Genomic DNA, 26,571 nt, shown 5'->3' with positions numbered 1-26,571 from the left:
CTTAAATTTTAAACTTTAAAATATTATTTGTGTCTACAAAATTTTGTTTTCAAAAATGTTTTGAGATTTTATTTTTTGTTAATTTTAGAAATTATGTTTTGGCACTGAAAAATTTTATTTAAAATTATTTTCACTTTGACCGTAAATGAAACATTTTAAGACTGTTGCTTCAAACTATACTACTAACGGCAAAAACAAAGGTACCGCAAAAAAATTGGTTATTTAAAAGGGTTCTACTCAGTAAAAAAATTAAGAAATGCTGCCTTAGAGGGTACAACAGCTGATTTTATTTTGGTGTCAATAGCTGAAAAGAATGTGGTGCAATCGAACATTCTTTCTTTTTCATTGCCAGTGCTATTTGGAATAAATGTGAACCTATTAGAAAACAGGCGCTGGTTTAAATTTGGCGCCAATTGCTCCAAGAAGGGGCTGATTTTTTTTTTTTTTTTTGTGCGAATAAAAATAGTTTTATTAATGCAACAACATGAAATATAAATCCTAATATAGACCGTCAGCTTCGTTTTTAACGTGATTTTAATTGTTGGGAAATAATCGGAAATATTATCTCAATGATTTAAAATTTTTAACTGTTGCCATCTTATGTTTGTTAACAAATAAAATATCTAATTAAATCAAGCAAGGCTTTTAAAATAACTTTCAAGTTTCGCACTTTGCTTTGCTTTAGCGATAATTCGGAAATTGGGACGGTTGTGCATATTTTTTTTTTTTTTTTGCTGGGAATATTGCTTTCTTGTCAAGCATAGGGAAGGATCAGAATTCATAAAAAAGGTTTAGAAGAAAATTTTTTGACGGCCACAACGTACTAGTTTTTTACTTGCTTTAAAGAATCTTATGAAAAATGCTGATTTAATATTGATGTTCTACCTTTACAACCTCAAAGTTTGAATGAGATGGGAAGGTTATTTGAGATAACAGACAAAAACTAAGCAATACTCACCTTTGAATTACTTTTTTAAATTATAAAAGTTAAGTACATTTTATTATTTTCTGTGAGCACCATTTTTGAATCACAAACTAATTCATAAAAAATGAGCTCCTTTTATAGCTACATTTTTGTCTGCTATTTATTTACCTTTAAACTGAATTTGATCCGAAAGAAAGTTGAATTTCTTTAAAATTTCTCTCACTTGTAGATTTTTTTTTTTTTTTTTTTTTTGTTTTGTTTTGTTTTGTTTTATAATATAAGTGTAAGATTACGATACTTAAAATTGAAATTAAGAAAAGTTCAGGAAGTTTATTCAAAACCAATGAAACTTTCCAGGGGCATACACTGGAGGGGGAGAGAAGGGACACCTGTTGGCCTCAGTCTGAAGGGGGCCCGAGATTTTTAAAATGAGGGGTGAAATATATGTAGGGACATAGGGGGTAAACAATTTGGAGGGCCAAAAATTTCTGTGCATGCCCTGACTCATTCAGCATAAGAAATTCATAGCTACCAACTCTCCATATTCATTTGGGATACTACTTCTGAATTTTTGGTCCAATCGTTTTGGAAACATGTTTATTTTATTTTCTTTCTCTTTAAAACTTTTATTTCCCAAATAATATGGTAAAACATTGCCTTTTTTTTATGTTCCTAAAGTTTTACCTGCTGTACAAAATGAAACGTTGGTTATCAATTATATGAGAAAAAAAACCTTAAGCCCCTTTGGAACCTTTTTTTTTTTCAGACCTAAAAGTTCTAGGGGTTTTTTTCCGAACTTCAAAAGTAAAATTAGTAATTTTGATTTTCGAATTTCAGGTCCTATTCAGGCTTCATTTTACAATTCCATACTTATATTTAATGTTTTATTGCTTAATTTATTCATACAAAGATTTCCTAATTTTACTCATTAATCCCCCTAATTTTTATCTTTCAGTGTTGGCAACTATGAAAATATATTGATTAGTTTTTCTGTTTCTTAAAATATAATACAGATTCAACTTTGGAACACAGTAGTGAATTTTTTTTAGAATGGTATATGTTTCTAAACTGCTTTTCTTTTCAGGTCAGAATCTCTTGATGCCTGGATGTCCCTTTCAAACACAACCAACACACAATATATTGTTGAAAAAATATCTGGAAACATAAACTATGAATTCCGCGTTAGAGCTGTCAATGAATACGGTGAGAGCAATTTCAGCTATTCTGAGAAACCATTTTATGTACCTGAATTGGGAGCATATATCAATCCAGCTCAAGATGATTCTATTGGCGTAGCCGTCTCGGCAAGTGTGGTTATTTTAGTGCTGGTTTGTGGAATTTTTGCAACTTTATACATAAGTAAGTTATTATAATAATTTATTATTAATTGTTAATGTTAATATATTATATTATATTTCCGATGTTATAATGTAATCTTCAGACAACCAATCTCCCAACTGTAAAACAATTGTTTATTCAGTCACCTAAATGAAAATAACTATTCTATTTCTAATAATAAACTTGATACACTGAGTGAAGATTTTCCATTTATTAGTGCATTGTATGTAGAAGCCTATTCCGCATCAAGCCATGTGAATGTCATTCTTTAAAAAAAAATCCTTTTCAGTTTCAAAAAAGCGTGCGTCCCATTCTTTGCATGCACCAGAAAAAGTTTTTTCTCTCTCCTGTAAATCTATCATAACATGATATATGTCCTTTTGACTCTGCGATACAGATTTAAAAAAGTCACAGAAATACAACAAAGTATCCTATCAGTATGGAGTTTGTATCCCAATACATCACAAGTTCAAGAATTTTTTTATTACATTGTAAAAAAAAGGTGTACAGTTGAGTCTCCACTTACGGGAGGGAGGCGTTCCAAGACTCCTCACGTAAGTCAAAATTTTGCATTGTGAAAAAATGTATGCATACAAATTTTTTAAAGCATACCAAATACTTTTAGACACCGTTCCTTAACCATACACTACAGTTTCTTGCATAAAGAACTAAATTTTTACTGAATTTAAAAATTAAATAACTGTTATTCAACATGAAATACTTTAAGATGCATAAAATGAGTGACCAATTGGAATGAAAGACATAAAAAAAAACACAGTCCGCACAGCATGTAGTAAAATCAAAATGTACTATAATAGTACAGTAGATACAGCAACAATGTTTAAGAGTTTAAAAAGAAAGATAGGGCTTTATGCTCCATGATCAGATCGTTCTTCTTATTTAATATATCTTCAAATACGGTTGCTTCGCCTTTTCTTTTATAACGTTTCAATTTGTGGCAACATGTCATTCTGATCCCTTTATTAGTCTATGTTACAAGAGCAGTTCCATTTTCATAATATTTACTTTGTTAAACTGCTCTCCAAGCTTCAATATTGAAACTAAGTTATGAACTTTTACTTTTATTTTTTTGACTTTTAATTGTACGTATGGAAGATTAACTCATACTTATTGTCGTGCTACCGTCGACGTTTTGTAGTTGTTCAAGCATATTGATAATCTTAGCCTTTCTTAAATTTTTTCATCAGAAACTTTCTGTTTCTTCCCACCTTCACAAACTTTAGATGAAGGTGAGATTATATTTCATCAACTTTTATATTTAGAATGAAAAAAAAATAAATAAATGAAAGATGCTGAGTGGTTATTTGATGCACTAGACTACTTTGTTGCGGGAACTTTGGCTGTCAGTGATGCTTAAAGGGATGTAATAACATTCACGAAATCAATATTTAGTGTCTAATAACGAAACTGATACTTCCTTCCAAAAAAAATTTTGTGTTGTAGTCGAAAAATTCGCGTTATTTTTAAAATTTGTTACATGTGAAAAATTCACATTATAGCCATTTCGCATAAGTCTAATCGCGTTGTAGCGGGAGTCGACTGTAATTATAAATAATTTAAATTGGCGGCTGTATCTTAACTGTAGGAAAAACAAACATCATCTGAGGGTTTTCATTTTATTAAACAGAAAGCAATACCTTTTATTACCAGAGTTCAATGTATGTACCGTTTGTAGACATGGGATGCACTTAAGTGATATGGTTCATGTAACATACGGTGCACACATTAAACTCTGGCAAAGTTATTCCTCTCTGTTTAATAAAATTATTGAACACCTCACATGACGTTTGTTTTTCTTGCTATGACAATACAGTGAATACTTATAAATTACACTTTTCCTCTCTTTTTTTTAAATGATGTCATAAAAAAAGGCTTAAACCTGTAAAGTATTATGGCACAAACTGCATATGCATACGGCAGTTTGTTGCTTTTTTATAAATTTTTAAAATGTGTCAAAGATTTTTTTGAACATCCTGCTTTTTAAAATGTAAAAATAATTTATATATGTACATGTTTCCTTTTTATAAATGTGACCAGTATTCCCATAATTAGTTTTCTTTTTCTAGTTAAAATTTTCCAAAATTTTATGCTCAACTTGACATGCTTAAGAAATATGTTCAAGTGTCATAAATACAGTTGAACTCTTTCAATATGACCATAGTTAATAGGTAATTATGGCTGATACAAAAATTCTGTCAAGTAAATTTGATTTGTTGTTTAATTACATTAAAATTTTTAATGTTTTTTTTTTTTTAATTTAATGCATAATATGGGCATTAAAATGAAAGTTTAAGCAAAGACAAATGAGAATTTGTGACCTCTTCACTGAAAGTTTTAGCAATTGAGCAGTGAATTTGTTCATAGAAATGTTTGACCATTTTAGGTAGTTGCAGAAAAGTCAACCACATATCAAGAAGCTTATGTTGATGCTTTTTGTATAGAGAATAAAGCTCTTATACTTGTTATCGGTGGACATCTCAGTTTGCTAACAAATAAAACTGCATCTGCTATTGTGGATTGTCAGATGCCTCCCCATTGTTAGTTTTCATTTTTCTTTCAAACAACAATATTTTGCAATTTTACTTATTAACAATTATTACAAGTAGCGGCTTAAATGAAAAAATTGGTGAATGTTTGGCATTTGGTAGTAATAGAATTTAACTGTAATTAGGTAATAGATTTTTTTTAAATTATAGAATAACTGCAAAAAAAATCAATGCTTATTTTGACTAGTAAAATGTATTTTCACCCTTCAGTGGACACTTTTCTTCAGTTCTTTGCAAGTGATTGAAGTTCATAATGTTTATTGTGAGGAAAAAAGGGTTTTTTCTTATTGCTGTTCAAAGCCTCTCATTTATTTCACATCATTTCTATGCTCTTCCAGTTCGACTAAAGAAAGAAAAATGCAAGAAATTACAGGAAGCCACTCCTACAAACCCCCTGGCTCCAGATTTGGAACTGGCTACTCTGGAAGATTTACCTTTGCATGCAAATTTTGTGCACCAGACTAACGCCCTTTATAATTTATTGTAAGTACCAATATCAGGCACCTGATAACCAAACAAGCCAACAGAGTGTTACTTTTTTTTATAAAAATTAAAGGAGTTTTACCCATTTGAAAATTATTAAAATTCTTAGTTATGTTAGTTATGAATCAATTTTCATAATTTAAGGTTTGTTATGGAAACACAAAATGAAAGCTTTTAATATTTCTTTATTTCTTGCTGCAATAGTGAATAAAGATACACCGTAGAGAATCAAAATTTTACCAATCCAGAGTGGGTCCCCATCACCTTTAAATGAGAAATTGAACTTTCATTAAAAAGTTATAAAACATTTAAATTTATGAACTGAGATTTTTTTGCTTCCTTTACAAAAACTTCCCATTGAAACATCATCAAAATAAATTAAAAAATCTTGAAGCCCCATACCTGATTTGAAAACAAACCTATGTGAGTAATTGATTACATTTATTAATATTTACTACTTTTTTTAAATTCTGAGTAAAATCTGAATTGTTTACCTGCATTTCAAGGCATTATGTGACAAGCTACGCTTTCACAGTTGAGATTTATGAAAAATACTTGATGGAAGAAAATGCGTTGAGTGATATACAGTGACAAATCAAATGGTTGTAAAACAAAGTATCAAACTCAGGCATTTTGATGCATCAAAATAATGCTATCAGATTCAAAAAAACATTTTGAATGCCAATTCCAAATTTAATATTTAATATCATAAAAACTTAGATATATATTGATATAGTTTACTTTAATTCTCGGAATTTTCGAAGCAAATCTAGCAAAATTTCTTGCATATTCTCACTCTCATTCATACTTTCTTGCCAAAATTGTTAAAGTGAAACAAATAATTATTCTTTTTGCAGTGATATGCCATCTGATGAAGAACTCATTACTTTACCTCAAATAAAACGTGATCAAATAATCTTAACAAAATTTTTGGGCTCTGGAGCTTTTGGTGAAGTGTTTGAAGGAATAGCTTATTTTTCTGCTGATGTGCCAGCACTCAAAATTGCTATCAAAGTAAGCTTTTCGCATGTTCACTTTTATCTTTCTTACAAACTGATTTTCTTTTTTTTCCCCCTGTATGTTTAGTTAACTAAATAGTGTTAACTCTTTTGTTTTACTAAAATTCATTCAATTGTAATATAGTTTTGAAATTTCTTGAATCTATGCAGCATGAAGAATAATTTGTCGTGTGTTACGCAGCTGTGTATTATTCGCCTTTATAACTGAACTCTGGGCTCGAGAAGGTGGGGAAAAGGACCATTTTGTTTCGAATGCACAATACATAAATTTTACTTTCTGGACATAGATTAGCAGTAGAATTTTTGTATGAGTTTTGTACACTATAAATATGAAGCTCTTAGAAAATGCTGTAACCAAAGCCAATAACCATTCCTTCCTAATAATGTATATGCATTTTCAGCCAATTATACTCTTATAGTATATTTAATTGTTTTTAAAAATATTCTTTAATGAAAACAAATTTAAATACTTCAGTACAACTAGTCTAAAGACTTCCCTATGTCGAAAATTTTCAAATGTTCTTCATTTATAGCATGAATTCAACTTTTTTTTTAACCGATGTTTATCTTGAATTATTATTCTAGATAACCTCTATATTTTGAATCTTGGTTGCGCTGTCATTTTCAAATTTGATCCCTAGTAATCTTTACAAACAGCAGAAATTGAAGACAAAAAGCATTGTTTCTAATATCAACAGTCATAAGTCTTGTGGGACATGTAGCCCAGAAAAACCTATGTTCAAGGAGAAAGATTTCTTAACCCAAGGAGAAAGATCTCTTAATTTCACCCACTCAGATAAGGGGGTATTGTATGGTCGAACAGCAAAAAAGCTTTGTGAGTTTCACATTCAAGTCATTAAAAACATATTTTGTTTTGTGGGTTTATGCTGTTTTAGTGTTTTGATTGGAGAAATATCGAAAATCTTAGCATTTTTGAAGGACAATCTTAGAAAGATATTTTTCTCCATAAAGGTATGCATAAATTATTATACAACCACTAAAATTAATAAAACATGGTTATTTACCTTACCAATAAGTCATTGAGTACAATGTTCAACGATATCAATGAAAATGAATTTGTTACACTTGCTTATTTTTTGCAACTTCATCAAAACCTCTCTTTCTCGAAGCCTCTATATCTCAAATATTTTTTGTGTCCAGTGAAATTTGAGATAGACATGTTCGACTGTATATCATATTCTAAATACAGTAGGCGCCGCTTAATGTGAATACTTTAGGACAAATATAGTTAGATAAAAATAGCCAAAAAGAATCTAGGACGCACAAAATGATGATTTTTTCAAATTATGAAGCATTTATTTTTACAGCTGCAAATTAAAATTACAATGCCTCAATTAAATGTAGTTTAAAATTATAAATTAGCAGAATGGAATAGCTCTTTTTTCCATCAATTAAGCCATCCGTTCGATACTACAAAGTCTTTTTTACCCATTTTAAAAGCAAGAGCCCATTTTAAAAGTTCTTAAAGTAAATTTTTTTCTGCATTAACAGACCGTTTATTCGCGCATCCTTTTCTCTGACATTTGTAAATCACTGTTTCAATGCAGATTCACCTTCACCATTTTTTCCAGCACAGTTTCGCTTGTTGTTTAAATTTTAATTTAGCTACACTTCGTTTTCAATCTCACTTTTTTTTTTTCTTTTTTTTAAGTAACAAACAAAGGAATGGCTGAGAAATTTTTAGTTGCACTGCAACATTTCTTTGACTCATCATGGTTAAATTGTCAAAGTGTTTAAAAAATTTTCCGTAACACTTAAACTGTTAAATCATTGCACTTTTTCTCCATAGCAAAAATAATTGACCGCTTAGAGTGAAGTTTTTTGTGTAACTGGAGAGGGAGAAAAATTTTCTGCTTTACTGATAAGAAGGAACTTATTTTACCAGAAGTTAGTTGTCAGTGTTTACTTTTGTATTTCTGTTGATTGAGGAAGAAAAGAGGGAAAGGTCAAAATTTATGAAAACGTGGTAACAATAAACGAAGACACTGATCATAATATCCGACTTTTTTTAACATGTGTTAATATACAAGTGTTCAGGGACTTTGTGATTCTGATATATAACATAAGGCGAATGATAACATTAACCGTCATCACATTAAGTGGTGCCTATTGTAATACTGAGTCTTGACACTTACTGTCGATGAAGATGTTAAAAATATATTCATATAGTTACTAAAATTTCTAAAAATGTCCATCACTTATACAACTGGATATTTTTTGAAAACTCCTAGTTTTTCGAAGTTCAAAAACTTTTAATGCTGTTTTCATGTACAATTATCACTTTCTTACAGACATTGAAAAAAGGTGCTACAGACCACGAGAAAGAAGAATTTGTGAAGGAAGCAAAGTTGATGAGTCATTTTAAGCATGATCACATTCTTCAACTTCTTGGAGTGTGCTTTGATAATAATCCGAATCTAATCATTTTGGAGCTTATGGAAGGGGGTGATCTTTTATCATACTTACGCAGCAACAGGCCCACTGTTGTAAGTGTTTTGTAATTTATGATTTGTGTCTCATTCATTTTCTTCTCTTTTATTTATAGCATTTATGTAAATAGCAGAATTTTAGACAGGTTATTTTTACATGCACTAAGTGCAGCATTAAAACTATTTTAAAGCGAGTATTGAAAATAAGAATTCAAATCTAAACATAGTAATGAAACTCAGTATAAGTTTTTAGGTGTCAAAATGGGCAACTTAGGGGGCATTTCTAATAAATCAAGTTTAGGTGTATCTCAATATACAAAAAATATTATAAAATAAAAATGCTACATGTTGCTGATAAAATATTTTGAAAATATCCATAAAATTTTCAAAAGAATTTTTTGGTACATTTTGTAAAAAATACTAAGATTAATTTAATAAGATTAATAAAAATTGAAAAGTTACTAAAAACAAAAAATCTGAATAAATGTTTGTGAAATTACTATAAAACCACAGCATTCCACCTCACTCCCCCCCCCCCCCCAAAAAAAAGGAAAATACTCTTAAGATTTCAATTGTGCATCTGCACTATGAGCCCTTCCCCGATTGTGAGCACCTGTGATAAAAGTACAAGCTTCTCACATGTTTCATTTTTTTGAAATAAAAAAAACCGTTTTATTTAAGAATGGATTTTACACATATTAAAATATGCACTTTGTGCATGAGTTACGCCAAAAGTAAGTCTGTTTAAAAATCTGACCATGATAAAAAATCTCACTTTTTGTTAGACGTCTTAATATTCGAGCAATTTTTTTTGGCTAGTTTGTGCTTTTTCAACATTATTTTTATATTTTTACTTTTTAGCTCAGAGTTACTTATTTATTTCTTATGTTTTACTTTAGTTTGAAAGCAGCTCTCTGTCGATGGATGATTTGTTAAGAATATGCATTGATGTAGCTATGGGGTGTAAATATTTAGAAGATCTGCATTTTGTTCATAGGTAATAAATTTAATGTATTTGACAATTTAATTTCTGAGTATACTATGAAATTGAATTGCCACAAATGTGCTTCCTCATAGTTTCCAAAAATTTCAGTCTTCAGAAAATTTTGCTTAAGTCCACTATTATCCCTCAGTTTCTTTTTGGTTGTTGTTTACCACTAAGCTCAGATTTTAACTTATTTTCAATGATTTATTTTAAAAACAATTTTTTAAATTTAAAATTTGAGGAATGACATTTTTGTGTAAAAATGCCATTTGAAGAATAACAAAATGACAAATTTGTGGGAAAATGACATTTTTTTTCAAATTTTAAATTATGCAAAAAAATTTTTTTGAAAACATTGTTTTAAAATGTTTCTAGTATTTTGTTACCTTTGAATTGCTACCAATGACATGGAAAATATTTATGCTTTGATAAATATTGATAGCTTTACTGTAGAATTTATATTAAATTACTATTTAATAATAATTTAACATTACAGTAGAATTTTTTTTAAACTTGCAGAATTTATATTAAATTTCATTCCATCATATATAGAATTGCCATTTTTTTCTCACACTTAAATATCAATATTTTAGTTACATATACCTTCTTTTCAGAGACTTAGCTGCAAGAAATTGTTTAGTATCAAGTCATGATCCAGAACGCAGAATTGTAAAGATTGGTGATTTTGGTTTAGCAAGAGACATCTACAAAAGTGACTATTATCGTAAAGAAGGAGAGGGTCTTTTGCCTGTAAGATGGATGTCTCCAGAATCCTTGCTGTATGGTGTCTTTACGAGCCAATCAGATGTCTGGTAAGAGCAATATGTGACTAAAGTAATGCATGTTGTTGGCCACATTACAAATGGGCATGTCTCAAAAATTCAGTTTTGATGTAAGCCATATAAGATATCTCCTTATCTCCCACATAGGGTTATCAAACTTTTCAATAACTTCGGACAACATGCTGCGTTTCTAAGGTTATTCAGCAACAATATAAAAGGTTGTAAAGTAACAGTTTATTGTAACCAGGGTTCGAAAATATCATGATATTTTCAAAATATCAAAAATGTCCAATAGTTTGATATACAGTAAAACCCCTCTTAACGGACACCCCTCTTATGCAGACAATTTTTAATTCCCTAGTCCCAATGCAAATAACAGTATTAAACCCCTGTCCTGCGGACACCTCTCTATTGCGGACAAAAAAATTTGTCCCGTTAGTGCCCGCATTAGAGGGATTTTACTGTATATTGAATATTTTGATATATATCCGATATTTTCAATTGGCACAAACTAAAGTCTTCAAAATAGTAAATGCATCCTCAAATCACTCTTTATTTTCTTACATTGTTATTACACTATGTGGACTTAAAATTAAGGTTTCTTTCATTATTAATATTTGATATTTTATTTTACACTTCTATCAATTTGAATGGAGTTAATTTAGCATTAGTTGTTTTACTTCTGTTTACTACTTTTAGTTATATGATTCAGAAATAAGTAATATGCATTAGTCGGTGCGGTCATAAAACATTTTCTTTTTTTCTGAGCAATGTTTAATATTTAATTAGGCACTTTTAATATGAATTAAAATTGTTATATTGCTAATAATTTTATGAATACAAAATATAAGTAAAAAAGGAATATTATATTACTTTGTTATATTAATGGTGTATTAATACATCATAAAAAATATAGTATATAACTTTTTAGTTATTTTTAATAATAAATTAACAATATTACTATGATTAATTTTCTTTTTGTATTGAAAATACCGTAGTTGAAAAAATAAATATCCAAAATATCATGATATTTTCGAAATAAATATTGGGTATCATGATACATATCGGCGAACTCTGACTGTAACTAAATATACTTAAAAGTAAAATTACAGTCAACTCCCAGTTATCCGCAGATTAGGATGGCACCGTAACCACGGATAAACTGAATAATTGGTTAAAAACGAAAGTGTATGCAATAGCTAAAAAATATAAATAACACTCACACATACACTTAAATAAAACTAAAAACATTGCTACATTGGGCTAACTAACATTGAATATAAAAAATATAGGTAATATCTAAAAGCGAACAATAACACATAATAAGTTTTTTTTTTATGTGATAAGACCCGTGGATAATCCGACCGCCAATAATAGGGAGTTTACTGTATTAATGTACTAGAAAACGCCTATCTTTACTAATAATAAAGCTGAAAGTCTCTCTGTCAGGATCTCTGTGACTTGCATAGCGACTAGACATTCAGCCGATTTTCATGAAATTTGGCACAAAGTTAGTTTGTAGCATAGGAGTGCGTACCTCGAAGCGATTTTTCGAAAATTTGATGTGGTTCTTTTTCTATTCCAATTTTAAGAACAAAACTATCATAAGATGGACGAATAAATTCCGAAATTATCATAGCGTGGAACCGTAACATGAGCACAAGCCAATTGGCGAGATACGAAATTATTATAATGTGGAACCGTAACATGGGTACAAGCCAATTGGCGAGAAAATTCACCATACATTATTTGTAAATATAGAGGCGAACCAAAAGACCTTTTAATTTTTCTATTACGGGGAAAGCCGTGCAAGTGCCACTAGTAATAAATACAAAAATAAAATAAGTAGCTACATTTAAAAAATGAAAATTTTTATTTTCAAATTGATATCATTTCAGAAAACTGGAATGAAAAGAATCTGCAAGTTTTCAACTTGATTACAGACTGTCAAAATAATGTTAGCTTGCTATGGAATGAAGACATTTAAATTCTAAATTTTCAACATAAATGACCTTTTCTCTATGGATGCAACTGATGTTGTAGTTAATCTAATGAACAGAACTTTGAACTTTCCACATTATGTTTGGAATTGCTTCCTTTAAAAAAAAAAAAAAAATTACTCAACACATCATTTGAGGCAGCGAGAAGCGAAGGAATATAGGTGTAGTTTTTTAAGTTTTGAGAAAAATGAGAGCCAAATTTAAATGCTAGGTCATTGAAATGCTTTTCTAAACTATGCTGTATAGCAGAAACTACTAGTACTTGTCCCAAACAGACAAGAAGGTTTTCTGTTTTTTGTATCAGTTATCTTCAAAGTTTCAATTTTGGCAGTTGCACTCTTTGCTTCTAAGTGCTTTATTTAATCTAATGTTAATAATCATCATGGAAAGTGAGATACAACCATTTCTACAGTGATCATCGATAAACATAAATTAATACCTTCATTCATATATATATATATCTAAAGATGCATGACCTCTAAATATGACTCATACTTTGTGTACTCTAGCCTTATGATGATTGCAACTGAATCATACAATTCTGTTGAACAGCAGTCTTCTATAATATAGACGAACGTTGTTATTTTTGGCTCTGCAGAATTTTTTTAAAACTGCTAATGTTAATTTAAAAAACATTTTTTTTTAAATAAATTCCTGTAAATTTCTGTTGAAGCCTTTTTTCGAAAACCTTTTAAAGCGCATGTGTGAAAAAAATAATGGTTTTGGCAGTTTTCTTCTGTTGGTGAAAAATAAAGCATAAACAATATGTTATTGTAAAAAAAAAAAAAAAAAAAGATTTAAAGCACTTTTTTTTGTTTTGTTTTTTTCATATTTGAATATAAATTTAATTCTTTATTCAAGGGTGAATTAGGCAAAATAATTACTTGCAGAAAATTTTCCAGTTAGGATTTGTGTTCGCAGAAAGCTTTTCATTTTATCTAAGTCTGTGTAACAGTATTGTGTTGGAGAATGTTGCTCTAATTTCTTTAAATAATTTGAACATCACTAACATTTAAAAGACCAAAAAGTTGGTGCAGTGTTATCCAACATTTTCAAAATTGCATCTTGTGCTTTGAAATTTGCTCAGTAAAATTTCAACTGTAATTCCTTTATTTCTGAAGGATAATTTCATTCATTTCATTGATCAACGATTGAGAATTGAGGCATAAGATCTTGTATATAAAATACATAAGATCTTATTCCTTAATGCCCCATTTGTGCAAAAGCTACAGAAAAATTGCACATTTAGCAATTAGAATGTATGTTTTGGGGCTGTGTTTTTTTTTTCTTTTGCAAAAAATGGATCGAAAGACGTCCAGCCAAAAATTTAGTTTATTTTGCCTATAATTCTAATTGATAATTGTGCAATTTTAATGCTGTTTTATATGTTCTTTGTTCCTTGGAAGTTCTCTCCGGTTAATATAATTTTCTTACTTTCTTTCAAAACAGGGCCTTTGGAGTACTTTTATGGGAAGTAATGACGTTAGGACAGCAACCATATCCAGCACGTTCAAACATGGAAGTGCTGCATTACGTGCGAGCGGGAGGCTTGTTGGAGAAACCAGAGAGCTGTCCCGATGAGCTGTAAGTAACGAATAGTATTAAGAATTTACAACATACATTCGCTAAAAATTTTACAACATAGTCAATCCTCTCAAATCCAATGATCAGAAATCTGCAATTGCCTAAAACCCATACAGGGTTCATACTCGATTTTAGAAATAAAAATGATGGAGTTTTGAAGGAGAAAAATGAGGTTTTGAGGAAATACTATCACCATGTCAAAATTGGAATTTAGGAATCATATTTTAACATAAAAAAATTAAAATATTAAATGTACTGAAATATTTTAAAATAATATGTAGTTAGGTAAACTCACTTTCAATGCTAGAAGTGTGGTGGGTGGTTGAGAGTAATGTATATACAAATGCATGTATATGTTACTGTGAGAGATCGAAATTAGAACAGAAGAACTTCAATGATGTTACGGGAAGGGGGGTACAAGGGACCCTACCCCAAATTTTTAGAAATTGAAGTTCGCAGAACAAAATTCTTGGTCATCTTTGTTGGTGTTGGATGAAGGAATGGGACACTCTCCTGGAAATTTTCAAAATTGTTGTTCCAAAAAGTAAATTTCAGACTGTATTTTTCGTGCTAGATAGAAGGGAGGTTCAGAAATTTAATAAGAGTCTTAGTATTTCTTTAATAGGGAAAGCAAAAAAAAAAAGTAATAAGTTTTGAAAGACTGTCAGAGAAGATTAAGTAGTCTTAACTAAATTAGCAGGACTTTGAAGCAGTTAGCACAAAAAGCCAGGAGCCCGAAGGACCCATTAAAAAAAATCTTAAATGAAGGAGTATTGGGTGAGTATTTTGAAGGAGCATATGAAACCTGCCATTGAGATGGAAACAATTAAATGTTTAGTGCAAGTGTGTTTATGATCCAAAGTTTCCGAAAACTTTTAGCACTGAAAACAGGACAAGGGGTCATTGTTTTAAGCTATTTAAATCTCCGGCTAACATGGATATTAGGAAAAATTATTATTTTAGCAGGGAAGTGGAACCTTGGAACAGCGTACCGGAAGAGGTGGTAATGAGCAAGGGAGTAGATAGTTTTAAGAAGGCCATTGATCTTCACTGGGGATTGTAAATTGACTAGGACCAGTCTAGCTGGGCCCAGAGCCTTTTCCTGATCGTTACTTTTGTATTTGTATTTATTTGGGTTGCAACTTTTGAAGCGTTTCTTTTTTTCAATGATTTTTGAAAAACATATTTGAGAGTTTAATGGGGGGGGGGGGTCGTACTTTCTCATAGTTTTAGAAAATTTTACTTTTAGTCCACTAGCACTCCTGGTCCAGTGGGGTAGATACTCAAAATGTTATTTCTAAGTTATTTTTTTTATTATTTTTATTTTATATCAATAGAATATTGTATTTAAATGAATATATAATGGTGTTTTATATTTCTGGAAAATATTTACTGAAAAAAAATTGCCTTATTTTTAGTCATCAAGTTATGCTTAGTTGTTGGAACTACGAAGAAGAAAATCGACCTACATTTTGCTATTGTCTTCATAAATTGCAAGAGTTACGAAACAAATTGCCTCCTTCCATTTTGAATATGCCAGCTGTTTGCAATTTAAATTATATCAGAGCAAATATGGGTAAATATTATTTCTTGTCAACTTCTACTCACTCTCTGGATTTACTATATTACACTACATCCAAGCAAACATGAGTAAATATCGTTCTCTTAAAAACTATCTGGGTTTACTTACTAAATTATCTAGCAGTAAATATGGATTTTTTTTTTTTTTTTTTTTTTGCCCTTGAACAATTTCAAAAAGTTGTTAATAAGTTTATGTCAAGAAGTTTCTTCTTTAAATTCTACACATATTCTGAAATTTGTAAAAGCCAGATGAGGGGTCAGTTGCCCCACCTGATCTATCAAATGATGGGCTTGAAACAGTTGTCATATTTGTTTTTTTTAGACCATGCTGTGGACAAACTAATTGATTGCTTAAAAAATAGTTCCAACTTTTTGGCTCTTTGAAAGGTACTCGGATGTTTGGCAATCTTTACTTGTGTTCACAATTGGCATCCAATTAACCACTACTTTTTAACTATGGGGTTTCAATCCTACCACCAGTGGCAGATTTACCATATCGTAAAACTGTTCCAAATTATGATGGGCTCCCACTACAATAGGGTCCTCAAACAGGGCCCAAATGCATATGATAAATGTTTTATAAAGCTCTGTAAAAGACAAGTGGGCCTGCAAAAATGCATTGCAATGGGCCCCCAAACCTGTAAATTTGCCTAAGAATAGCACTGTACTCTCTTCATTTCCAAGGAATTTAAAATTTGTATTACAAATGAAGAATATTTTTTGAACTTATAAATATATTAACAATGTTTATTATAAATCTGAAGTAAGTTGCAACATTTTCCTTAAACAATACTTTCCATCAGGTTTCGACAACTTAGGATATTGTGGAAGTGAAATAACTGAAGTTTCAATTGTTCAAAGTTCACAAAATGAAGCAGAAATTGCAGGTAGATGACTCTGCTAAACTTATTTCTTCTGCACAAGTAAATTCATTCTGCACGGTGTATTGGGACTTTTGGAAGCACTTTCTTACTTTTCAGTTAACTCTCCTTTCCTCTAAAATTCTAGCACTGAAACTAATTCTCTCACTGAAGCACATGATCTGTTTCTTGAAAAAGCTGCCATGTTGTCCTGCACATCACAGCTCATTATTTCATTGAAAAGTAATTATGATAAAGAGTAATGTATAAAAATTTTGCTTAAGAAATCACATTGACTTCTTAAGCAACAAAATTTTCAGTATCCTTTTAAATGATTATTTTTAATGAAATATATGAACTCTCAGGTGTGGGACAAAATGTCCAACTTTCCGTGGAATGGTATCCTCTTAATTTCATTATTGAACTATTTAACTAGAAGCAATAAGATTTCACATCATAAGTTACAAATGTTTGTTAACTTTTATTTAGGTGAATACTTAGGTATGCATGATGTTCAGAACGTTGAAGAAGATAAGCTAATTGATGAAAACTCAGATTTGAGAAGCACCCAAAGTGATCCTGCTGTTACAGTTGAAATGGTAATTATGTGCAATGCTTTTTTTTTAAATTTTTGACAGTGTAGAATATGATAGTTACATTTGTATGAGAGATAAATATATTTAAACTAGGGGATCAGCCAGAGAAGGGGGTGGGAGTAAAATCTTTTGATTTTGGGTACCCCCCCCCCCTCTCCTGCTGAGCCCAAATCTCTCGATTTCAAGCTACATTGCCAATCTTAATGTGGTAATTTTGTCATGGTTTTAATGGAAACCTTTCATGTGAGGACCATTTCGTGTCTCAGGGTATAAAAAGCTTCTTTCTTAATGGAAAAGATGAGAACTTAAGACACCTGTTTTTTTTACTTATATTTTAATAGTGATCTTAAAATTCATGCAATACTATGCAATTGTTTAAAATTAGAAAGTTTAGTTCTATGCACTCTATAAATAACTTTTAATGGTATTCTAACATAAATGACATGCATATTATGTTCCGGTCATGTGTGATGGAGTTACCAGAAATTTTCTTCCCAATGCAAAAAATATGTTGATGTGCATATGCTACATTTATTTCCTTTGGTAAAAAGGGGTTCCTCCTATCCCCATGACATGTGCTTACACTTTGTTGTTGCATCCATTGAAAAAAATCAAACATGAGGAAACTGGATAATTTTGCCGCCTCTGAGTACAAAGCATTTTCTGAGGGTAGTCCAAGCTATAGCTTGGCAGTCAAAGATATGCAGAGGAGTTATTTCCGTGTCAGGGAAGTTGATACCAACAGCATACATTTGCAATCTCCTGCTAGTGTCCCATTCTTACTTTTATGAGGTCAATAGCTGTCCCTTGTACACAGTTTAGTACAGTGATTTGGTAGTTAGTTTTTATGTTAAAAGGAATTATTATGTTAAAGTTCAGATTTTGCAAAGCAGGACATTTTTATTGTGTTTAATGATATTGTAATTATAGTCCACCTCATAATTGTTGGTATTAGTGTTTGAACAAGTTTGCTTCAAAACTACTTGAAAACAAGAGAAACCAGGTTCTATTTCATTGAACATTAAAAGAATGAGTTAGTTTGAAGATAAATGAAATGTACAAGGTAAAACATTTACCAGCAACAAAAGCGGCACAGCTCAAAAATTGTAAAAAGATATAATAATTATTGATTTAATTGCCGAATGCAATGCTTCTTTACTCGCTAGTTATTAGTGGTATATCGTTAAAATTTCACAATTTTGAAAAAAAAAAAAAAAAACTTAAGTAACAAACTATAAAGATAGGCTGCAAATACCAATCAGTGAACAAAACATCATAAATATTTTTACATACACTGTAGTATTAAAAACAAATCAGTTAAAAGACTTTCAGGTAAAAGGATTTATTTTTTATGTAACTTTTTTTTTTTGAAATGTGCAACACTTTTGTTGCGGGTGTGTGGTAAGCTGAAATCAAATTGGTAATTTGAATATAATGAAAATGATGAGGTGTTTTCTTTAAAAATTAGAAGTGGTTGGTTAAACTTCTTTCATGCTTGAAAAATTTACCTCATCTCTCTTAAATACTTTTTTATGAATTTTAAAATATTTTTACACAAAATATGCCGTATTTTAACATATATTTCATTTTTTCAGCCGGAGGCAAGTCTTTCGAGCATGAGGAGATCCGCTTCTTGGACAAATACAATGTTTGGGATCGGCAACGACGTTATGTCTGCTGTACGAACATACAACTCCAATCGCCCCACTATTAATAAATACCTTGAACTCCTCGGGGATAATGAAGATTCTGAGGGATATCAGGTGCCAGTGCAATGCCCCAATCCTCCAAAACGATTGTTTCCAAAACACGGGAAAGTACGAGAGAAAGAGAAAATGAGGTCTCCTCCGGTGCCTGATCAAGGCTCGCAGCCTGTCCCACAGACCAAGGAAAGTCATCCAACCACTTCCAATACAATTGAAACATCAAATGTTCAAGCAGATGAAAAGCTTGATTGTGATTCAGCTGTTGAAAGCTGGAAAACAAACTACTCTTCTATCGTTGAAGAACGTTTATTAGAAAATTCTGGTGAAGAAACACTGAACACTACTTCATCCAGCGAAAGTTCCGAAAATCTGTCTTCGGGTTTAGAAGGTTGTGATAGTTGGTCTCTTTCGACAGCTTCAACGGCAACTTGCCCTATGGATTCTCCAACTGATGTCAACAGGCACAGTGGCATATCCACATTATCAGGACTCTCAGGAATTGACCTCAATTATGTGTCTAAATCTTCATATTGTTGAAAGCTGTTTCACGCAAGACCTTACCCAGGAAAAATTTTCATAGGAGCCCATATTCGAAGTGAGTTGAAGCAAATGGTATAATAAGGGTGACCATATTGGCCCTCTGAAGTACCATTTTATATACTTTCCAAGGGGGTCCAGATGCCAGGGGCACCCCAATGAGAGGTCATTCTGACCTCAAAAAAAAATCCTAAAATTGCCCATTCATCAATTTGTTCTTACTGCAATTGTTTTCTTTTTTTTTTTTAATCCTATTTTAAGAATGCCTAATGTCTCTTCTCATTATATGTCGGTATGAACTTTTGACAAAAGTTAGAGTTCCTTTCCATAAGTTGAGAATTTTTTCCCACTGAAATATTTAGGTTTGGGGTGGGGAGGCTGCCAGGCCCATACACCTTCTTTGGGTATGATCTTTGTTTTACAGTAATCATTTTGAATTCCTATGAATTTACGAATATAATCAAAATCTTTCATAATGGAGAATTTTCTCTACTTCTTCCAAGAAGAAATGCAACTAAGAGCTTTGATGGATTATTTCTCTAAATTGAGAACTATTTGCCAAAACTGAACTCATCTCTAAACATTCATCATGTTTTTAAACCATTTTATACATCGTTAAAAATCATTATCGATCACTTGAAAATGACTGCATGTTTATAAAATACAATTCAAAATGCAGTAGAACCTCATTAATGCAGATAAAGCAAAATAAACTATAAATTGAGCCAAGGTATATAAACAAAGTGTTATACATGTAAAAGTTTATTTTCTGTTGAGGAGATTGAATTGAGACAGTGAGAAGCAAAGGGATATAAGTGGACTTTTTAAAGTTGTGGTTCCAGGTAGGTTTTCATTGAATTTTTTTTCTAAATAATGCTGTATAGCAGCACCTACCAGGGTTACTAGTACCATCTCTTGTCCTAAAACAGAGGAGAGGTTCTCCTACCATTTTCACTGATCACATCCAATTATTTTCAAAATTTTTGCTTCTCACTGCCTCAAATATAAAACTGCATAAAAGAAAATTAAGTATGGTATGTACATACATTATTTTACTTACAATAAACATCACATGAAAAAATGACCAAGGGATAAGAGAGAAGGTTGTGTATTGCTTGTCTCATCCAAGCCCAACAACAGTGCAGCTTGCTGCTATTCTTTCCATTCGATGTTGCCAGCATAACACAGGCCTAAAAAAATACAATATTGCCCTAACTTTCCTTTTATTTATACAGTATGTATGTTCAAATAGTTGTCCCGATTAAGAGAAGTCTGGTTTGTTTTACAGAGTTTGGATTGATGAGAGTTTACTGTATTTAAAGTAGCCTTTTGTGCAGTAATTTGACCTTCTGAAGAAAACAATGAGCTTGAACTATGTTCAAATCGCTGCATGTCAAAAATGAACTCTACATCTTATGATTAATCAGGCTTTTAATCCTGGAAACTATTTTTTGCATTGTTAGAAAGCATTTTTAAGTTAAAAATAAGCGCATATATATTTTTTTAATTAAAAAAAAAAAGTTACTATTTCATATAAATTACCATTTAAAATGGATTTTTCATAAGTCAGTTACTGCCTGTTTCGTGCAGTAATTATTCAAACTTCAAAAGAAGACCATTGGTTTAACAAGGTTCAAACTGATCATTCATATACTGCATATTATTCAAAATAGTAATATAATGAGAGAATTGATTTGCCTTGGCAATCCTACATTCTTCTAAAATTAGCTGCAGTACAATCAAACCCCATTTTATGTACTCGCATATCCATGTCACAGGAGTAGTTACTAACCTGGAAACCACGCAAATAGTAAGATTGTTGCACTATCATATGGTTTCCAGGAAAGCATTAAATATATGTTATTTTAAACTAGTCTTTTTTCATGTAACAATGCTCAGGCATATGAATATAATCAAAATTATACTAGTCACTAAGTCAAAATAAATGAAGTTTGAATGTAAGCTACAAGCCAAAAAAACAAATGAGTAATGATATATCTGATGTACATAATAACTTTTTAAAAATGGGTGAAATAAAACTAATTAAAAGAAGCTTTCTCACCAAAATCAATAGAACAGCTTTTTTTGTGTGTGTGAAACAAAAACTAACTTAACCACTGGGAGGGTCACACCAGTCACTTTCACAATTTAGGTACGAGCTGAAGGGGAGAGATTTTTTTCTAGTCTCCTATTCCCACATGGTAACAACTTGGCAACAATACTCGGGAGTTTCGGGTGAGCTGGTACCCCATATGTATTTGGATTTTTAGGGCCTCGACTATCAAACCCAAGATCCTCTGATGGCATAACCACCAGGCTCCCGATGGCTTCTTTTTCGTTACCTTAACATCCCAGAGTCTCCCGTGCTTTTCTTGGGTAGAACCTTGAAAACAGCTCAGCACTCCCAGAGGTTATTAATTTGGAATATGAACTTGAAGACTTAGGCAAGAGATTTAGCCATCCTTAGCATACATAAATTCTATTTGGTCTAATTTACATTATTTCCTTTCAACTCTCACCCTCATTTATATCTCTGCTAAACAGCAATCAGTTGCAGCTAATTTCATTATCGTTTGTCCTTTACTATTGCATTTATACAACTGTTGGTTTGTGCTTTTCCAAGGATGTACCATATTTTTCATTTTTTATACTGTTAACTTTTAGAATCAATTACTGCAGCATGTTGTTTTGCATTTATTCATCGGCATTTCAAGTCATCATGTTACTTCAACTTTGCATAATTGTACAGTGTACAGAAATCATTGATGTATTTTTTGTTAAATAAAAGAATTGTTTAATATTCTTCACTTGTATTAATGCCTCAAAAATGTAATATTCCTCACAATTTTTGCATTTTAAAACATTTATATCAGTTAAAAGGTAAGGTTATTGCAAAACCTTGTTCAGACGGACTAACTGGGACCAAAAGCGAATCCGGATAATATAGGTAGTATCAGTAAATTTTAAACAAGTAAACTTACATGAAATACACCACCAGCTCAGTCATTTCCAGCCGAGGACTGCAGTTTCGTTCTTATTAGCAATCATCAGCCCGGCATTGGAAAGTGACTGAGCTGGGGATGGAAAGCCTCTTAAGGAAGCCAAGAGTGCCAAACAAACTGGTAGCTAACGTAGAATTCTTTTCATTACAACATAAACCATTTGCTGTTATAAAAGTACACAGAATTGTTTACAAAATTACAAGAAATTAAACTATAAAAAGCTAATTTTTCACATTTTTCAACGAAGTATTCGTACAGTCTTCTGATTCAAAAGGTGTGGCTTTTGAATCAAGTACGGCCAGGAAAATGCTTTATCTTCAATAGATCAAAATAAAAAGCAAATGCTTAGTGTACTTATGTTCTTGCTATCATAATTAAAAATTACTTATCTGATCTGTTTTTTTTTTTTTTTTTTAAAGCGACAAAGTTGATCTGGATAAACAATGTTCAAATGAAATTTCATGTGTTCTGGAATGCAAGGTTCATTTTAATACCCGGTGAGGCAGTTGGGGTTCAGGTTTTTCTATAAGTTTTAATTTAATATTAGTTCTTTTCTATTACACAATAGAGCCCAGCTGTATCCATTTCCTTTTTACCTAATTGCTCTGTTCGTAGATCAAAAATAAGGAAGATTGAAATTTTGAGGTGGTTAGTGAAGGATGGTTGAACACATGTCAAAAAATAACTCACTATTAATTCAGACTCTGTTTAATTCATTTAATTGACATGTGTCTTATCATGATCTGATGCCTCCTTTACTGATATTCAAGCTTGGTATTTGCAACTGGGATTTCAAATGATGCAACAGCTACAGAAAATTCTTTGACATTTTACTACCTATTACAAGCACTCATTTTTTATCAGGATAAATGTCTAAAATTTTAATATACATTTAACCACAACTTGTTGAGCTTGAAAATATATTATAAAGGACAAACATCAAAATGAGTCTTAAAAAGTAGAGGTCTATTAATCAATCAATAAATCCACGGGGAAAAAAATGAAAATTTTCACTTGTTTTAAGACAAAATTTATGGCCAAAAATAGGAAATAATATTTCAATTCAAATTTTATTACCAAAGAGATTGTTCGTTCTTTATGTACAGTAATTTTTACAACAAATTTCCAACTTGTTCATTTTGAAAAAGCTAATTTATCTTAACTTTGTCACTTTGCTCCACATTCCCCTACATTGATATGAAATGAAACATAAATGGAATGAAAGGATGAAAATTATCAAATTGAAACATAGAAGGTACATGAGAAAAAAACATTCCTTTTTTAGTTTTATCTTCCTATAAAATAATTTATTATTTGGAGAAATTTAGTTTCTATACATAAATAATCAAGTTTATTTTGACCCTGTGTGTAGCAGTTGAGACACAATTTATCATCATAGGCAGGCAATAAAGTTTTGCTAGCACCAACATATATAACTCATGTTCCTGACTTTGGATTCTAAATTGAACAACTCTCCTTGCTTGTATGGCTTTAAGAAAGAATGTTTTTTTCCTTTTTAAAAATAGAACAAGTCACACATCCTTGCTGTTTTTCTTCTCTTCATAAGTCATTTAAATTGAATACTTTGTTGCCTGCAACACAAATTCTTCAATTAGCTTTTCATTCATTTTTTCTTTAAGCAATCAATTCTTCTGTTATTTCTCTCACTACAAAATATGATTTTTTGAACAGGTATCACATATTTCTAGACACTATTTCATATCTAAGCAAATGCCTTTATAAAATAAAGTTTTTCCCACATTTTAGGACAAAGACAAAACTTCTGATGTGAAGAGTGAAATTGCATTATTATTTCCAAACCTTGAAAAAGAAAAGAAACAATATTTTAAATATGAAATTTTTATGCTTTTTTTTAATTAATAAAAACCAACTAATGACAAAAAACATGAATATAAAAGTTAAGAAGATTTAAAATGAAGAATGTTTTATGGAAAAACATAAAAATATGTACAGAATTGCTATTGTGAACAGAAAAAATGAATGCAGTTAATTAGTAAAATTTAATAATTAAGCTGAATTTTTCATAGTAAAATGATATTCTAGAAAGCTGAACAATTAAGAAGTTTCTGATACTTTTAAAGAGCACATTTTCAAAATGACGGATAAAAAACCATTATGTACCAAAAACTTAACAACCATGTTATATGTTTAGCATTTTCCTTCTTACGAGGTGCAATGCTCAAGCTCAATCGAGTTCTGTATCTTAAGCTCTTTTGAATGTTTGATATTTGGACCTTGGTAAAGAACCAAGATAAAGACCTTTAAACTATAAGTATGAATAATGCTCTTAACATTAGTAATAAATATTTTTTATATGTTTGTTTTTCTTGGTGTGGTTTTATTTATAGCAGATAAATGAATTGAAGATTTATTAAATGGAAAACTTAACATTACTGTTTAGGATTGCAACAAGGGGGGACCTATAGTTGGGGCAAACCTAAAACTAGCAGTGTACGATACGCCCAGACTAGTAAGGTTCTGCCATACGGAAATAGTTTCTCAGCAAATTATTGACAGTAATTTTTAAAAATTTCATTTCCATATAAAAATCAAACATATTTTATGACTGAGAAATCTAAGTCAATCAGTAATATTCAGTTAAAAGTTTTAAAAAAAAAGTTAAAAGCCAAGTAATATTAAGTTAAAACACCATATTTTGTGTTTTAAGGAACAATAATGAGAAGTTCAATTTTACATCATATTAGCTTCTGACCACTAAGATTCTATTTTCTTCTGACGATTAAGATGCTTTACTTGGCAAGAATTAGGCCGTTTAAAATTTACTGCAACACTTGTATCCTATCTGCTGTGAAAGAAAACTGCTTGGATAATGAAAAACAATATTTTTAGTTAACTTTTTGGCGACTATTTTATTAATTGGCAACTGCCTTCTATTTTATTTTATTCCATTAATATTTGATACATTATTAAACAGTTTAATGAAGCTTTTAATATTTTCTTTAGCTGGCAGGTTCTTTTAATCGAGCTTTTCACATTATGTAATGAATACATTTCTTATATGGCAGATTATTTAACAATTTAACGGCTTATTTGAATTATTTTTCATTTATTTTAAGTTTTGTTTAATATCTTGTTTTGTTTGAAAGTCTGTTGAAAAGACAAATAACATATGGTATGCCTAAACAAGTAATGGTGGCAGTGGCTAAAACAAAAAAAAAATAATTGCTCAAATTTAAAAAGTGCCGCATTAGGTACTTGTAGCAGAAAAGTCCTGAAGTAATTTTTATGAAAAGATTCGAATTTGTAGTGTAACAATTTTATCAAATCTCATGAATTTGGAGATGATCTCTCAAACTTTTTGTTCATGTTTGGATTGCAAAAGTTTTTTAATCAGACTCGCCTGGAAAACAAATAAAAGTTTTTTTAATTTGTCAAGTATAGAAAACAACTAAAAGTTTTTGTATTTTTCATTGCATGTAAACTTTCTTGCAATTAAATGAATAGTTACCAACTATGGCAACCACAGAAGGTGCAGAGCAGTGGAACATTGGAAATCGTGTGATAAAGCTCTTTGTAGCTTCCACAATGCCGCCAGGGTAGATTTGCCCCAGCTATTAACCCCTGGTGTGAGCAAGCCCGTCATTTAAAGGGATCAATTGCTCCCCTCCCCCTTCCAGCTTTGAAAAAGTAATGTTTTTACATAAAAGTGGGAGTAGTAGTTGTTTTTCAATAAAAGTAGCTTTGCGTATACCCTCCCCCCCCTGGAAAAATTCAAAATAAGTCTGAGTTTGAAGCAATACTGCTAATCCTGATATGCGGATACATATAACAAGGACTGTTAACCCCTCCTTGCAGGAAGAAATTTTACCTATGCTTGTTGCTTTGAAATTTTAAGCACCATAGAAAAGACAACCCTGCATGAAATACAGTTTCACTTTTTGCAGCTGTCTGGGATTGAATTAAAATTTTGAGAAATTAAGGAAAGCCAAGTTATTACATAGAATCCATATCAGTAACTATTACTTACTATAATTAAAACACTTTCTTTTATCATTCAACTCCAGATGTCACTCAGAAATAGAAATAATGCAACCAACATCTAAAAAATATATACATATAGCTATTTAAAAATGTTACAACAAGGCATTTGAAGAAAAATGCACAAATGAATCAA

The 26,571-nt window shown here is 30.9% G+C and overlaps 2 protein-coding genes across 3 annotated transcripts in view; one reads left to right on the top strand and one right to left on the bottom strand.

The window, feature by feature from the left end:
* Nucleotides 1–19,714, top strand: part of LOC129230529 (proto-oncogene tyrosine-protein kinase ROS-like) — a 109,425-nt gene extending 89,711 nt beyond the window's left edge. The window contains exons 32-42 of the mRNA XM_054864933.1: nucleotides 2,010–2,284; nucleotides 5,169–5,313; nucleotides 6,171–6,327; nucleotides 8,645–8,839; nucleotides 9,682–9,779; nucleotides 10,382–10,579; nucleotides 13,999–14,133; nucleotides 15,552–15,709; nucleotides 16,518–16,601; nucleotides 17,064–17,173; nucleotides 18,766–19,714. Of these exons, the coding sequence (XP_054720908.1) occupies nucleotides 2,010–2,284; nucleotides 5,169–5,313; nucleotides 6,171–6,327; nucleotides 8,645–8,839; nucleotides 9,682–9,779; nucleotides 10,382–10,579; nucleotides 13,999–14,133; nucleotides 15,552–15,709; nucleotides 16,518–16,601; nucleotides 17,064–17,173; nucleotides 18,766–19,413 (2,203 nt within the window). The 3' untranslated portion in view covers nucleotides 19,414–19,714. The remainder of the gene's footprint in view (nucleotides 1–2,009; nucleotides 2,285–5,168; nucleotides 5,314–6,170; nucleotides 6,328–8,644; nucleotides 8,840–9,681; nucleotides 9,780–10,381; nucleotides 10,580–13,998; nucleotides 14,134–15,551; nucleotides 15,710–16,517; nucleotides 16,602–17,063; nucleotides 17,174–18,765) is intronic.
* Nucleotides 13,387–26,571, bottom strand: part of LOC129229291 (uncharacterized) — a 36,889-nt gene continuing 23,704 nt past the window's right edge. The window contains exons 5-6 of one of the 2 annotated variants that reach the window (XM_054863564.1): nucleotides 26,425–26,496; nucleotides 13,387–14,131 (exon numbers count right to left, since the gene is read on the bottom strand). In XM_054863564.1, the coding sequence (XP_054719539.1) occupies nucleotides 26,465–26,496 (32 nt within the window). In that variant the 3' untranslated portion in view covers nucleotides 13,387–14,131; nucleotides 26,425–26,464. Of the gene's footprint in view, nucleotides 14,132–23,526; nucleotides 24,237–26,424; nucleotides 26,497–26,571 lie in introns of those variants that run through there. The other variant, XM_054863563.1, reaches the window with a different exon arrangement.

This window comes from Uloborus diversus, chromosome 9 (genome assembly GCF_026930045.1).
Source record: "Uloborus diversus isolate 005 chromosome 9, Udiv.v.3.1, whole genome shotgun sequence".
NCBI lineage: Eukaryota > Metazoa > Arthropoda > Arachnida > Araneae > Uloboridae > Uloborus > Uloborus diversus.
Note: the sequence above shows the minus strand (reverse complement) of the source record. Positions and strands in the feature narration are given on the sequence as shown.